The 17,265-nt window shown below is 42.3% G+C and overlaps 1 protein-coding gene across 1 annotated transcript; it reads right to left on the reverse strand.

The window, feature by feature from the left end:
* Positions 1 to 11,162: 11,162 nt before the first annotated feature.
* Positions 11,163 to 17,232, reverse strand: afg2b (AFG2 AAA ATPase homolog B). Its single transcript, XM_080758980.1, has 11 exons — positions 17,119 to 17,232; positions 15,175 to 15,835; positions 14,425 to 14,610; positions 13,919 to 14,203; positions 13,651 to 13,836; positions 13,097 to 13,255; positions 12,756 to 12,965; positions 12,314 to 12,535; positions 12,048 to 12,182; positions 11,496 to 11,621; positions 11,163 to 11,381 (listed from the first exon to the last, which is right to left on the reverse strand). The coding sequence occupies exons 2-11, from the start codon at positions 15,769 to 15,771 to the stop codon at positions 11,244 to 11,246; spliced, it is 2,244 nt and encodes a 747-aa protein (XP_080615106.1). The 5' UTR covers positions 15,772 to 15,835; positions 17,119 to 17,232; the 3' UTR covers positions 11,163 to 11,243.
* Between the last annotated feature and the right edge of the window lie 33 nt (positions 17,233 to 17,265).

A 17,265-nucleotide genomic window follows, 5' to 3' on the forward strand; every position in this document is an offset into this window, starting at 1 on the left:
CTGCGAGAAAGTCCATCTGCATCGGCAGCTTGCTTGCCAGCTCGATACAGAATCTTAAAGGAATAGGTGGATAGTGTAGCAAGCCACCTGTAGCTGGCTGCATCCATCTTGGCTGTTGTCAAGAGGTAAGTAAGAGGATTATTGTCAGTTATAACAGTGAAATCATTTCCGTAAAGATAGTCACTGAGCTTTTCTGTCACTGCCCATTTGAGAGCAAGGAATTCCAGTTTATGTGCTGGGTAACGGGATTCACTTCGAGAGAGTCCTCTGCTGGCATAAGCAATGACTCTGTTCTGTCCTTCTTGTTCCTGGTATAGCACAGCTCCCAGACCAATGGAGCTGGCATCAGTATGCAGGATATATGGCTTCTGAGGGTCAGCAAATGCTAGCACTGGAGTAGTAGTGAGTTTTTGAATGACTGTTTCAAAGGCTTCCTGACAAGCGGATGTCCAGCGTCCACCAAATGGCTCTTTGGGGTTTAGATATTGTTCTGGTTTTATTGTTGGTTTGAATTTCTTCTGAGATGGCGGATAACCAGATGTGAGGTCATGGAGGGGTTTGACAATAGTAGAGTAGCCTTTTATGTATCTTCGGTAGTACCCAGCAAATCCTAAAAAGGATCGGAGATCTTTCAAGGTTTTGGGTACTGGCCAAGTAGTGAGAGCTTTAATCTTGTCAGGATCGGTCTCAACACCATTGCGTGAAACCACATGTCCCAAGTACCGAACAGATCTTTGAAAGAACTTGCATTTTTCAACAGACAGTTTCAGCCCAAATTCTTTCAGCCGATTGAGCACTTTCATAAGCCTTGCTTCATGTTCTTCCAAGGTAGGTGCAAAAATAATCACATCATCAATGAAGACAAGGACTTCCTTCAAGTTCATTGTTCCCATGCATTTCTCCATGAGTCTTTGAAAAGTGCTCGGTGCATTTGTTACTCCTTGGGGCATGCGATTGAATTCCCAGAATCCTAAGGGACACACAAAGGCGGTTTTGTCTTTATCTGCTTCCTCCATTTCAATTTGGTAATAACCTGATTTCAGATCAAGAACTGAGAACCACTCAGATCCAGAGAGAGCTGTGAAAGCATCCTCAAGCTTTGGCAAAGCATAAGCATCCTTAATGGTCTGTAAGTTCAATTTTCTATAGTCGATACAGAGTCGTACACTGCCATTCTTTTTCCTTACCACCACGATGGGTGATGCAAAAGGAGATTCAGATTCTCGGATTACTCCGCTTTCAAAGAGTTCCTGCAGGTGTGTACGGACAGCATCGACATCTTGTGGATGGATGGGTCTTGGTCTTTGCTTGAAGGGCGTTTCATTGGAAAGCTTGATCCGGTGAGTAACTTTATCTGTTCTGCCAAAGTCAAGATCATGTTTTGCAAAAACTTCTGGAATGCTGTTTAGCTTGGCTGTAATGCGATCTTTCCATTCAGGTGAGAGAGGCGAGTCACTGAAGTCATAGTTCAGTGGCTGTGATGAAGATTGATCTTGATCGGATACACTTTGCTCTTTTGCAATGATGGTGTTAACTGTACTCATTTGTGCAATCGCAGATCTGGCAGGAATGACGACATCGTGACCAGATTCATTGCTTACAATGACAGGCAACTGACCAGGCTGAAGTTTGGAACAGTCAACCAGACATGATTGAACAATCAAGCTGCCAGGCAAAGAGAAAGTAGGATGCTCAACAAGCACAGCATTCTGGGAAAAACAGTTTATAGAAGTTCCCTCCAAGACCACCGTTCCTCCTGGTGGAATGGTTTGTGGACAACTTCCATGCATTCTGATCACACCATTATTGAATTGGTTGTGTCTCAGCTCAAGGACCTTCAAGACTGTTCTATATCCATGTGGAAGTGAATGATTAATTTGCAAGCCATCTTCAAGACATCTCTCATAAAGAACATCAAGTGCGTTTGTGCCAATAAGCATAAGAGATTGCATTGATTTGACATCAGGCACCACCAAAGCAAGTGTGGGTATGTCTATGGATGTTCCAAGGAACTCAGGTGGAAAAGTAACATCTAGTTCAATGTAGCCCATGTAAGGCACACACTGACCATTAGCCCCCTCAACTTCCAGTAGATTGACCAGTGGTTTGATCTCATGGTCAGCAAGAAAACTGGAGTAAAAGGAATGGGGAATGGTTGTCACCTGAGAGCCTGTATCCAATAGACAGTTGAATCGTTTTCCTTTAATGAACACTTGTGCGGTGCTTTTGGTTCCAATGAGTCCTTTTGGTAGCTTGCATGTATGGGAAGTGGGTTGTGATTGTTTGCAATTTATGGGACATCGTGTCACTGCAGCCTCTGGTTGTCCCTCCACAGAGACTGCCTTCAGTTTGATGGATTCTTTTTGTCCCAATTCTGTTGTTTCTGTTGTAGTTGCTTCTTCTTTGCCATCACAAGAGTTGGATTTGCTGCATTACTGCAAGAGGAAGAGATGTGGCCATCCTCGCCACACCTAAAACAGTACCAAGGCTTGGGTTTAGTGGAGGAAGATGGCACAGCAGTAGCAGCAACCTTAGACTTGGTCGATGTGGGTTGTGATTTCTGCTGTGAAAGCAGGGCAGATAACTGGCTCTGTAGCTCATTCATTTGCTTCTTAAGGTCATCAAGTGCACTGAGTCCTTGTTCTGATGTTGCTCCACATACACAGGCACTGTGTGAACTCAAGTGAACACGTTTGGATGTATTGGTGTGTTTTTTCATCCGATTCTCTTTTGCCAGCTGTCTGTCTTCTTCTGTGCGCAGTAAGAGCAAAAGCTCTGCGAAGGATGGAGGATTGTCTTTCTTCTTATCAAGTAAGTTGGTTATGACTGGGTCTTCCAGGCAGCCACGACAGAATTGTCGGATGAGATGTTTCTCTGCTTCACTAGGTTGGACCCCACCCCTCTTCAGCACAGAGTTCAAGGTGAGCTGTAGTCGCTGTAGATAAGCAGAGTATTTCTCATCTTGAGCTTGGTAAGTAGTTAAGAACTGAGCAAAAAGCTCATCTCCATCCTGGACGGTGGCAAAGGCTGCATCAAGGACTTGCAAGTAAGTCGTTGGTCGAGCATTAGCTCCCAGACCTCTGACCACATCAGCTGCAGGAGACAGCAAGCTGTCAAGGATTCGCCTGGTGACGTGCAAGGCAGACAGGCTAGGATCAGCAAGCAACAGTTCAGTTTGTGCTCGCCATGCTTCATAGTCAGTTTCATTGTTGGGTTTGGGACAGTTCCCAGAGAAAGTACGCAGTCTGAGTGGAGACAATGAATGAGAACTGAAGTCTTCTCTCTTCAAAATATGTTCCACCACAACTTTTTGTATGTCAGGGGGGTTTAAATCAGCTGCTGATAGAGACACGGTCCTTTTGACATGTCTAGTCTTTCCATTTGAAGATGGTGGCTCACCACCTTCCTCTTTCAACTCAGGTGACTCCCCTTCACCCTCACTGGGTTTTTTCAGTTCTTTACTCATATGCCTGAGCATGTCTTTAAGCAAACCCTCAAAACTCCTGCCACTAGAGGTGGCTATTTCTGAGATTTGTTTGAGATAGTCCTTGGTGTGTATTCCTGCAAGTGAGTTGATATGATAAACAACTCCTTCATCATCATCAGTGTGCACTAGTGGTAACAGTGGCTCTAACGCTGCTATAGCAGACTCCTCTTTAAACTCAACGATCAGGTTTTTGTAATCAGTGTTGTTAGGATCATCAACTGGAATTACCTTTTCAATGGCCCCATATTTCGTTAAACATTCAACCAGTTTGTCGTCTGTCTCTGCTGTGTTGTTTTGACTTTTGACAAGTACAGATTTTGTCACATTAACCCCTGATTGTTCAATGAAATCCATCATGAAAATATTCAGGCAAAATATTCAGAAAACTTCAAAACTTCAATGGTTTTCACACGTATTGAGCTCCTGGCTGGCTCGCCACATGTAGCAAGTGGCACAATGGGTAGAGATTGACTGCGTGTAAAGTAAACCAGGTTCGGAAAAAGGAGCTCAATGAGTGTATGAAAACCAAGGAAATAAGGGAGGCAGAAACTGGAGGTAAGGTGTAACTGAGATATTATTATTATTACCAAAAACAATTTAAACAACGTTGAACATTATAGAAAACAATAAACCAAAAAGAATGGGGGCCCTTTAAATGTGGTGATGACTGTCCAGGTTCTAAGGGAAATTCAGTCTCTTTCTCCAGGGGGGGAGAATTGGTTTTACCACATTTGTGGAGGGAGGGGGGCGTCGAGGTCCGGGTAGGCTCGCCAGGTTCCGTACCAGAAGCCAGGTACCGGAACCATCCAAGTGGGGTTTTCCTTTTAAGGAAACAAAAAACCTGACCGATGAGTATTCCAGGATTGTCACAGTGAATCTGCCATGCTGCTGCCAAACAATTCGGCCATCTTGAATAGGTGGAAGTGGGAGTGGGGAGTGTAGGACCTGATGTCACTTTTATACTGCCTTGATTGACAGTTGACATGGGTTGCCATTCGTGGGTTGCCATGTTGGCTGGGTTACAGATTACTAAACAAAAGGTCTCAATTGTTCATAAATAATGTTTGTTCATGAGCTGATCACTGAGCTCTCATTGACTCCAGTGCATTCTGCCAAACTTCCGGGTAGTTTGGCTCCCATGAAAGTGTTCATGAAAGTGTCATGGCGCAGCCCAGTCACGTGACCACTTCACTTCCTTATAGGCCTGCCTACACAGTACACACCCAGTGGCCACCTCATCAGCCACCTTCAAATTTGACCACATTTAGGTACACCTCTATGGTCCGTACACCACTTCAAACGTTATTGATCTATTAGTTATCCCTAGGCCTTTTCTCTAGTGCGAACAACATATGGCCTGAGGCCAGCTGTAACTGCCAGTGGACCATCTCACTCAAGCCCATGGCATCTTCAAAGAAAACATTTAATTATGTATTAACAGTTTGCAGAATTACAGTACATTTCAAGCGCAACTCAATACAAAAACTTTCAACTGATTGGATGACCAATAATTTAATAAAGCACTATGCTTGTTTACAAGAGGGTCCACCATGTTCAATTCATCATAACATTTAGAGACATACAAATATACACTTCTATATAGCCAAAACAGGAAAATCATCATCAGAAGGTAGGTAAAAAGCGGACGGTGTCCTTCCTGACTCCACAGATTGGCAGGTGAACTCGCATGTGTTCACTCAGAACTTAAGTGTTGAAACCAAGGCCACAAGATGGCAGCATTGTTTCTTTTTCGCCTCATGCCGTGGTGATCTGAATCAATTTTAAGAAACTAACCATCAAATTTGACATGTGTACAGATGTAGGCTACACCATTTTAGAGAATCCCCTTTAAAGTCATACCAGGGAAACATTTACATTTAAAAAGAATCCCACAAACGTGCCAAAATAGCCTGTTTTAGTGTTTTCAGATAATTGGAGTGGAGACTGAGTAAAAGTAAATATTACTTAGTCTCTATTATGTAATATAATGGAGTAGAAGGAAAACATTGGAAATACTCCAGTAAAGTGTAAGTACCTCAAAATTATACTTAAGTTCATTATACTTAAGTGCTTAAATATCAGGTAAATATATGTAGTATAGTTACTTAGTTAGAAAACATACACTCACATTGCCAAATGCAAGTGTCAAAATATAGCATTTTGTACACTACAGCATTTTGTAAACATGTATATCACATGTTTTAAACAAGTAGGTTTTTTTGCAGTATTACACTTTGGGACCAACAGCATATTTTCTCAAGGCTTAAGTTAAATAACTCAGAAACTACAACATATTTCAAAGCAAAAGGTTCCAGCATGTGTGTCCGCACAGTAAGCTGAATTATAAAAAGTGTGAATGGAGTTTCTAGGAGAAAGTGATGTTTTTGACAAAATATTGTTTGTTCAATTTTAATTCAGCAAACAGACATTTTCAGAGTTTCCTTTTTTTTGTTTTTTGTTTTGGTTTGTGAAAACGCTGCAAACGCACAAAATTGGTAGTTTGCACCTTTAGTATAATTATGTTGGTTCAATTTGAAACCAGCAAACATAAATATGCCTATATATCACTCTAACATTTTAAAACAATTATAAACAATATCAAACGTTCAAAGTTGAATCATATAGGCCTAGTCTTCAATCAAGCCAGATAACTTCAATCAATGAAAATATGAATAATTTAAATAGATTGTGCGCGTGTGCGTGATGCGTGCGTGCGTCTTTGCAGTGAGGGTTCTGAGTGAGTGGGGGGGGGGATTGAGCTTGAGCTGTGGTGAGAGAGACTGGGATCCATAATGACGCACGTGCATGTAGTCATCGGGTCGTGCGCGCCACCTCTTGGTCACACCCACACCACACATGCGCACAGACAGAGTCACTGACACTGTGACACACGCCCAAACAATTAAGCGCCATGCTGCTAAGAAAGTTTTGTTTGTTTTACTTTTAATATTAAACACCTCGGAATGTAACTTAGTCTTTCATTGACATGGAGTTAATGAGAGTCGACGGTGTTTTTACCAGGCTGGTGAAAAACTAGACAAATAAAAGTAACGTTTCAACTTTCAAACGTTACTTAATACGTTTCTACAAGAAGCTGTGGAAACACTAAACAGATCATCAGCTGATCATCGAACTCAGGTGAGTAAGTGTTTGCAGGTGTACCTGTTCGCTTAGCTCAGTGCTTTACAACCGGTGTGTTTAAAATGCCATTGTTGTCTTGCCTATAGTCGCCATCGGATGACATTGGTCCTCAGTCAGGTAAATTACACACTCGCCCCACAGCAATGTGTCCGTGGCAAATGTTCTGTTTTACACACCATTATAATGTTCTTATTTTTATCATAATGCCCAATTAACTGAATTTGAAGTCTCCAGGTATTCTTCAGAATATGTGTGACACTGATTTACTATAGGACTCTATGACACATTAGGAGTCCACTAGTGCAAGTGGTTCTCAAACATGTTATTTGCAAGGTCCCCCTTAACTCTGAGAGAAATGGAGCCATCAATTTGAACACTCAGAGTTATAGACCTGTTATGGCCGTTCTAGCGTCCTTATGTGTTTCTGTTAATATTATTATCAGCTCATTTTGTGTGTGTGTGTGTGTGTGTGTGTGTGTGTGTGAGAATACATCGTCTTACAGCAGTATTATTATGTCACGAGCACTACTGTACTAATCATGTGACCTTTAACCCTGAATCATCAAATCACTGTAAATAGCATCAATGCATTCAAATGCAATATCCTGTTACCATTTCAATCATTAACCGTAGTAACAGTCTCAGTAAATCAATGAACACTATACCTTTTAAATGGGGGGGCCATATGCTCAGCTGCTGTTAGATTGCATTGCTGAGTCTTTTCCAGGTTCTATGGAAAACATAAATAACTGTGTGTGTGTGTGTGTGTGTGTGTGTGTGTGTGTGTGTGTGTGTGTGTGTGTGTGTGTGTGTGTGTGTGTGTGTGTGTGTGTGTGTGTGTGTGTGTGTGTGTGTGTGTGTGTGTGTGTGTGTGTGTGTGTGTGTGTGTGTGTGTGTGTGTGTGTGTGTGTGTGTGTGTGTGTGTGTGTGTGTGTGTGTGTGTGTGTGTGTGTGTGTGCCCCCCCTCCCCAGTTCACAGGAGGGTGTTCCAGTGGGGCCAAAAGGCGCTGCTGGGATGGTCGAGGAGATGGTTCCAGAAGTTGAAGCTGTGGACATGGAGGCAGAAGGAGAAGAGGAGGAGCGAGACAGAGGGGCGGAGTTCATGCGGTAACCATGTTGACATGTGACGTCACTAAATGCTGACGTGAACGCATCGACATCATTGCGAGACACTAGTGTGAATGCTTGCACAGTCGAGCCAAAGAGAGTCTATAACAAGAGACCAAACTCTTCTAGAATACTACTATTCTCTTAATAGTTTTGGAATCACCACTAGATGGCGGATCCCTCTAAGATGCACATACTTCATATTCTGAATGAATGTTAACGTAAAACCTCAAACACTCATATAAACATGCAAGGTTGCCGCACACATGCACCCTGAAATTCTGAATGAATGTTTCTTTGATATAAATTAATTCATATATTAATATATTAATTAGTAAATAATTATAGTAATGCATGCATACAGTATGTACGGTATAATACTTTTTCACTGTTAAACACAGATCAGTTCTGTAGAAGACTATATGATAGTAGAATAGAATAAAAACACATTTTTGTTTAATGTACAGCATGACTTGTTTTAAAAGCAACCAGATGTTGCATCGTCACTCCAAAATGGCACTGGGCGCTGGTTGTTACTATAGGCAATTAATGGGAGTTTCGTCTCTTGTTATAGAATCTATTTGGTAGAGCTCTTCATGGATCCAAAATGACACTCAGGCCCAAACCCTAATGCATTGTTTCCAAAAGAAAGTGTGGGTTGGTGGGTCGCGGTCCAGTTTGTATGGGCCGCGACAGTAAAAATGGGGTGCATACTTAGTTTAGACTAGTCATTGGTTAGACATGGGTTAAGGTTAGGTTTAGGTGTGCTGCCCTGTGAGAGGTTAGGTTTAGGGTGAGGGTTTGAGATAGGTTGTAGTTGTAGGACTAATGACTGGTCTAACCAATGACTAGTCTAAACCAAAAACTGTCTTAAGTACTGCACCCGTAAATACCGGTATCTCCTTTTTTCCGTTTCCTAAAAAAATTAAAAAGTTTCAACAAAAATAAGTCATAACTTTTAATTAATTAAAAAAAAAACTTTTTTCAAACACATTTTATAAATAAAATATAATAATTTCCATGAATAAACAATAAAAAAATTAAGAAGTAGTGAAAATAGCTATAGATCTAGAGCAGGGGTGGGCAACTTTGACGATGGCGAGGGCCAATATATTTCCACACTCACTCCAGAGGGGCCACAGTGCATGTTACTGTCGTAGCAAAAATAGCTGATCTACAAGCTCAAAACGCATCGCAATGCGACGCGTTTTGAGCTTGTAGATCAGCTATTTTTGCTATATTTGAATTGGAAACCTGAAATTTATTTTGCTATTTTTGATTTGGAATCCTGAAAAGTAACCTATAGTTTTTATTTAATTTCAAATAGTTATAGTGAACTGTTAACATAACTACATTGGACACAAAAAGACAATAACATGTTAATACTAGTCATCAAGTACTAGTCATTTAATATTAGTCATGAAGTAATTAAAGCGGGTTTGGAATTGTAAACAGCTGAAATCAATACGATATCAGTATTCTGACATTAACATGCGGGCCGCATTAAGTGAAGGTGGGGGCCGCATGTGGCCCTCGGGCCGCCAGTTGCCCACCCCTGATCTAGAGCTACAAGCTCACAACACGGCGTGAGCTTGAAGAGCACCGTTGTGGGTCCCGGGCAAACAAGATTGCTACCAGTACGTCACAAATCCTACATTTTTGCTTTTCTTCCTTCGATTGTAATGCTTAACACGTACATCTGCTATTTTTGGAAAAAAAAATCTAGAAAGTGTCTGAAAAATAGAATTTGTAGAATCGGCATCAAGTAATATTATACTGTACCTCAAAGATGAAGATATAGCCATGAGTGTCCAGTGCAATTACATTGAGGGTGTGTGTGTGTGTGTTTGTAGGAGCTTCGAAGAGCGTGTTGAAACCAGTGTGACATTGAAATCCATGCTGGGTGAAGGGACTCCTAGTCGGAAAGCAATGGCTTCCGCCTTCATGATATTGTTAGGTAGGTTCAGTGGGGGGGAAAGTACATTATTTTTTACTTAAGTAAAAGTATCAATTGTGCAATGTAGAAACACTTACAGTTAACTTCAAATGTATAATATTGTGTGTGTGTGTGTGTGTGTGTGTGTGTGTGTGTGTGTGTGTGTAGAGAAAGTGACAAATCATACACTGAATGCTGAGCAGAAAGAGCCATATGATGACATCTGGATTTCAAGGGGGCCCTTGTTGAGCCCAGAATGAACACGCACGCATGCGCGCGCGCGCGCGCACACACACACACACACACACACACACACACACACACACACACACACACACACACACACACACACACACACACACACACACTTCAAGTTTCAGAGCTGTTTATATTTTCCATTTCTGTAAAGTTGCCATTTGTTCAATAAAGTTAGTTTTTCTCTATTGAAGTCAGTGAATGTCTATTCAGTCATACAAGTGAATACGTGTTATTACGCCTTACACTTATACCAAGCTCATGCACACAATTCCATAGAGGTGTGTTTGTTATAACTTATAACAACTTAAATTCAATATTCTGGTTATTGTCAGTTATGTCACCAAATTAAGAGCCAAGCGTGATGATGTACTGTACCAGTGGGTAACCCTGTTAAAATCAAGGAGCTGGGTTTTCACTCAATATTTCTACCATAACCAGCTGAGTCAACAAACATGCTAGCCTGGAGGAGAAGAGTGTGAGACATTTCAACAAGTTTATGAGTGAGTATGGATGCTATTTCAGAACTGTAATGACATGGACATTTATAGTTGAAGGATAGGACATAATGTATGTCAGGAGGTAACTATATGTTCATTAAGCCTATGGACAACATAAAGGGAGCATTGTTTTATTCGTATTTCAAACACAGACCAGGTTTTGTTTCCAGAGAGCTTTGTGTGTACCAGAACAATTTAGTTACAAGGCACTGCATAGAAACATAGAAATTCCCTTTTAGGGTAGGTACCCTCACAAAAAACATGCAGTAATCCTGGTCTCTAAACTGCCTCCCCCTGGCCAGCCGGGACGCCTGATGGAGGGGAAAGGAACTGGTTGGAATAACGTGTTCCCTCCACACGTTGTGTCCAACCAGGGAAACTCCCCCCTGTCCGATGTAAAGGAGCAACTTAGACACTCATGCATGAAGGAAGAAATGAGTTCAAGTCCGTTGCTCTCCCCAGGTTGGCGGAGGGTGTGTAGAGCCCATTAGATAATTTACACAGGGGTGAAAAATGGGTTACAAACTCGTGGGATAAAAATTATAGAAAATTCCCCTTTCAGCTCTCATTCTAATTTATTAAGGTAAATGAGATGAGCAGATATCATTGTAACTCGCCACTGACATGACCATAACTCTCATATACTGTAGCTTACATAACACAGCCGCCCACTCATTTGCTGACACACAAGGGAGAACGTTACACACTAAGAAAGAAAGTGTGTTGTGGTGTTTTGTTTTATTTTATTTCCACATTTGACTCAAATCAAACTTAGAAAGTTAAATTAAATGATAATAAATGTGATTATTGCCAATAGTTATCTCAATGGTTTTTGGTACATTTGGATCTGTTGTGCAGTGAGAGAGGGCCTCATCCTGTTGACAGATTTGAGAAAGTATTGGTGTGTAATAGCCGAGGCCTCCATGCCCTCTTCTTGCAGGGTCAATAGAGCAGCCTGGAAAAAGAAAGAACTGTGTTAAGCCTTTCATTCTGTGCCAACACGGGATATTGCTATACGCTTGATTACATGAAGACGGGTGTTAATGGCGTATGTTTTGCTACACATTACCTCTTTACACAGATTCTCCAGATCAGCTCCAGAGTAAAGCTCAGTCTGATCTGCTAGCTGTTCCAGACACACATCGGCAGACAGAGGCATCTTCTCTGTGCACACCTTCAAGATGGCCAGACGAGCCTGAGTAAGCATGAAACAATATTTTCTTTTATGTTATTACATTTGAAGGAGACAAAGGAAGTCTAGAAGGGCCAAGAGGTTTGACCCAGTGGTTTTGTGGTTTAAAATAACCACAACAATGTGTTCATACTTATATATCTATCCCAGGGTCTGCTGAGCATCCTCAGCAGACCCTGGGATAGATATGTTTTTTCCGTTTCACTGAAATTGTTGTTTCCGACACAACCCCGGGTCATATGAGACACATACAGTACATCAAGTTTGAGGCCGTTTGGTCGGACGGCACCCGAGTTATGGAGGACACAGATACACGAAATCTTGTGTGTGTGTGTGTGTGTGTGTGTGTATGCCAGTCTGTGTGCCACCTTGAGATACAATGAGAAATGAATAGCATCATAATTCAAAAACACTGGATGCATGACTTACCTGTTGATCAGGTGGAGGGACATAGATTATGTGGTCTAGTCTCCCAGGCCTAAGGAGGGCACTGTCTAAGGAGTCTGGTCGGTTAGTCGCAGCTACTATCATCACGTCATTGTTGCATACGTCAAGGTACTCCAACTGGCAGCAGAATGATGCATGCATGTTAAAAAAAACCTCAAGCCTTATTATATATGTACTTTGTGTCAAACCCATCACTGGATGAGATTCTATTATGGTTGAGAAGATATTACGTGATTTAAAAATCTCACCTGTTTTTCCGCATGGCACTCCTCTGCCCCCTCTACCTGAAGAACCTTTCCTGTCCCTCTCCTCTCCAGGGTTTTAAGACCAACCCCATCCAACTCATTTAGAAGCACAGAGAGGAGCCGTGTCTGCACACTGTGAGACGTCTGACTGTCTGAGCCAATCAGAGAGTCAATCTCATCCAGGAACAGGATGCACGGCGTGCAGGCCCTTGCCTGGCGGAACAGCTACACACAGACAGACAGACAGACAGACAGACAGACAGAGGCCTTTATGTTGGGAACGTACAGCCAAATAAATGGAAGGCCTTCATGAGTAGCCTGGCTAATAAGACAGACTCAAATCACACTGTCGTCCGCCGCCAGGCCATTTTTTGATTCGGTCTGGCTTATTAGCCAGGCTACTTCATGAGGTATTCTCAATGACAGTGACATGATGTTTCTTTACCTGAGCTAGAGCCTTCTCGGAGTCTCCTACATAAGGAGAGTAGAGGTCAGCCCCGCTGACAGACAGGAAGGTACAGTGGGAAGAGGCTGCTGCAGCCCTGACAAGGGTAGTCTTGGCACAACCTGGGGGTCCATACAGAAGCACTCCCCTGGGCTGCCTCAGGCCCAGACGAACAAATGCCTCAGGATACTTCATCGGCCACTCAATGCTCTTGATGTACAGAGAAGATGTAATTGTGTTTACATGTGATCATTATTACAGAGGTATGAATATTGCAAGCTTGTTTTTATGTTTTGTGTAATTCAAGTAGCATGCTACGGTTTATGACAGCACTTATGTACCTGTCTGAGTTTGAGTTTGACCTCGTCTAGACCTCCTATCTGCTCCCAAGAGATTGGCACAGGCTCGGTTCTTCCAAGACTGCTCCTAAGGCACGAGGGACGTACGGTCTTCAAAGCATCCTCAAAGTGCTTCATATTTACTGTCTGCGGACTTGCAATCTGAAATAAGTTCAACAACAATATGATTTAAAAAATGGCTGAAATGTGATGGTTGTGGCTTGTTTGATGAACAAAGGCACACACATTGTCAATGTATCATCTTGTTAGCTGGCTAACAACAAGTACATTTAGGTCATACTACGATATCATAGTTGATACATTACACAGTACATCTATCTTACAAAAGATCAGTCAAAAATAATTGCAGATTTTTCTTGTTGCATCCGAATCTCACTCTGTAGTTCTCCACTTGCTTGCCCACTGACTGTTATGTTTCATGTGTCATCAGTTGAGCCCCAAGGAGAATGTGTCCACCAGAGGGTGATCAAAACACAGCTCAACTGTGCAGTGTGCACACATTTCTCTTGTTTTACCATATGTTATACTGTAGTTACCTGTGAGCTGTGCCGAACAGCATGCATGGCAGCTTCCCTGCACAAGGCACTGAGGTCTGCTCCCACATAGCCCGTGGTCCTCTTTGCCAGGTCTGCCATATCTACAAATGGACACAGGGGCATCCTCTTACACAGAACAGAGAGGATAGCCTTCCTCTGCTGCAGGGTTGGAGCACCAATGATGACCTAAAAAGAAATACAAGACTTACTTTATTATCAGTCAAATACATAAACCAGGAAACTACTGAAGCTAATGATCCATACATACCTCTCTGTCAAATCTTCCAGGCCTGCGTAATGCTGGGTCCAAGCTGTCCGGCCGGTTGGTCGCTCCGACAATAAGGAAGCCATCAGATGGGTTCATCCCATCCATTAGGGTGAGGAGCTGTGCAACCAGGCGGTTCTCTGGTGCCGACGATCCCGTTCTTCTTGGACACAGTGAGTCCAACTCATCTAGGAACAGAACACAAGGTCCCTCTTCTGCTGCAGCGCGTGCACTCGCAAACACGGCACGCAATCTCTCCTCACTCTCGCCTGGCCGTGACCCCACCACCTAAAAAACAATTTCATCACATGTCTACTACTCTCAGTACTCTGGTTTAAAAATAAGGTTGCAAAGAAGTCCTTTCCATGTTTCTAGGTAGATAAGATATTCTTCTCATAAAGGTCATCACCAATAAGGATCCATACAGTAAAGCTCGTAATGCTACATTTTACTACACTGATTTCCCTTGGCAAAACAAACAAACAAAGTTTCATTGACATTCTTGCTACCTCAGGTCCTTTGACTACAACCAGGCTGGCTCCAACTTCCCCCACCACGCTGTGAACTAATAGGGTCTTCCCCACACCTGGAGGCCCGACCAGCAGCACACCTCTGGGGCAGGACAACCCCAGAGATATTAGAGTAGCAGGATAGAGGAGTGGTATCTGGAGCATTTCTCTCAGGGATGACCTCACCTAAAACGATCATCAAAAAAGAAAATTACAAAACACATGTTGGGGAATTATCTCCACCAGGCCGAAGGCATGGGGAGAGAGTATGTTTTGCACTCCGTCCTTTCCTACTTTCCTACTAGGCTAAGGAATATATCCCACCCTTTTCACATTGGCCTATTATAGCACCACCAGGAGGCCACAACCTGACCTGCCCTGGTGGAGACCTGTGCCCCAAGGGGCACTTTATCTAGTTTAGTCTCATTTAGACAGATTTTTGATACAATGCCTATATCGATTTTGATAGGATCGATTTACGGATATTATTGAACAATGTTTTGTCAAAGTGCTAAATCTTATAATCAATTTGAAAAACATATATCTGATTTCAGTTTATATATAGAACAATTAATTACAATCTATTTTATTTAACCCCGTAAGCCATATTGAATATACTGATCTACAAGTGTTTCTAGATCTGCTTCTGTTATTCTTTTTAAATGTTTGAAAGAACATTTTATATATTGGCCAAACCGAATAACCAATGGCTCTAATTTTAACTATGATTTTTTCCCTTCAGGTACTGACCTCCTCCAGGCCGCCCAATGGAACACTGGGTTGGCTCTGTAGTTGACCTTTGTAGTGCCTCAGAGTGTGAGTGCCAACAATTTCCACACCGGTCTTGAGGGTGATGAATCCAGCATCTTCAGTATCAGGGTTGATCCTTTCGACAATAACATATTTGATCTCTGTATCGAAATCCCCAAAATCTATCACATAATTCCTGTGAACATACAGACCTTTCAGCAGATCTTTCACAAGTTCATGAACAAATTGTCTAGGTGCTTTCTTCCTGAACTCAGCACTCTGCAACACCACGGTTACGCCCACGCTTTTCACCTTGGGGCAGGTTACAGGTGTCAGCTGGCAGGGGTTCAGGCTGTGCAGTGTTGGAGGGTGAGGGACGAGGTTGGGATTGACGCATGTCCATTTTATCTGAAGGAAGCCCTCAGCCATGTCGGGTCTGGGCCAGGCGGTGCATAGACAGGAACCCCCAGGTACGGACACCAGCAGAGGGGAGCCCAGGTTCAGTCCTAGAGCTGACATCAAGCCTGGGCCCATTCTGCATCTCTGAGTTCCTCTGTCTGCTACATCCACTGTCAATACTCTGAGAGACATCCTCATATATAACCAAGACTCTCACTCTACACAAGGTGGATGATCTCAGGCTTTGCAACCCTGCTTAAACCTTAGAATATACAATAAGACAGACAGACGTTTACACACACACACACACACACACACACACACACGTGAGTAAACAAGTGAGAATAACAAGTTACTTTTATAGTCTTTGACGATTCATCTGCTGTCAAAATTAGATGTCAATTTTGTGTTGAATTAAATGTTTTTTTATGGCTTTTGCCTTTATTTTATATATTTTTTGGAGGGATAGATAGTAGGCTGATGGGAAATGGGGGGGCGACATGCAGCAAAGACCGTCGAGATCGAGAGCCGAACCCACGGCACACTGCCAGACTGGATTGCCAGACTGGATTACCAGCCAAGGTGCCTGGACCTCTGAGCCACGGCCCATCTTTTTAAAGTCCTGAGAAAAGATGCTATTTGTCCCAAAGTACTGCTTGAGCTATTTGTTTAAAGTGTCATACCCTGTATAACATGTATAGAACGATGCAATGTGACATATTTCTGTTTAGATCGCTTTGGCAATGTAAACGTATGTTTTCTTATGCCAATAAAGCTGAAAACATCTGAGTTCTGTAAAGAATGTAGCCTTGGAATTTGGATCAAGACATGTTTAATCGATTCTGACATTTGTATATCTAAGTCAGACTTGATTGATTGATTGAAATATTTATTAACAGTTTGCAGAATGGGTACATTTCACATGAAAGAACTCGATACAAAGACTGTTACTGTGGACGACACACTGATAAAGTATTACACTTGTTTACAACAGCTGGGTCCACCATTTTCAATTCATCAGAACATTTAGAGACGAACAAATATGCACTTATAAATATACAATATAAAAACAGGAAATCATGTAAGGAGGTAAAACTAAAAATGGAAAAGAAAAACAGTAAGGGGGAACTTGGGCATTCAGATTTTACGGGGGCCAGTTTCGAATTGCAGCCGTAGGTGCCCTTTGAGAGCGGTTTTGAAGGAGTAAAGAGATTCGCATGTCTTAGTGGCTGTTGGTAGGGCGTTCCACATGTTGGTGGCATAGTAGCGAACTGAATTTAGTCCCTTGTTTGTGCCGATAAGAACATCTATGTCTTGATCTAGCCTTGGATCAAGACTTGGTGTATTTGATCGAGTCTGGCTTTTACTTATTGGTATCTAAAGTCAGACTGTCTGACTCGATAAAAATACATATTATGATAGTCTTGCGGATAGCCCCCAAATACAGAAAAGGTAAACAAGGGTCCCGAAAGGGGCTATAGTCTTGACTCTTGATCCAAGGCTAGTCTTCATCCAAGGCTAGTACGAAATGTAACGTTAGCTTACCGGACAGGGTGAACAAGTAGACATTTGGAATAAAGCATTCAATCAATCTATAATGACCAAAACTGTTACATTAACGACGCCGACAGGAAAACTACCAGCTCAAGCTTGTACACAACAAAAGCCATGTGGTGTAGCGAAAAAAGATGG

Source organism: Protomyctophum bolini (assembly GCF_963924005.1).
Source record: "Protomyctophum bolini genome assembly, chromosome: 1".
Classification (NCBI taxonomy): domain Eukaryota; kingdom Metazoa; phylum Chordata; class Actinopteri; order Myctophiformes; family Myctophidae; genus Protomyctophum; species Protomyctophum bolini.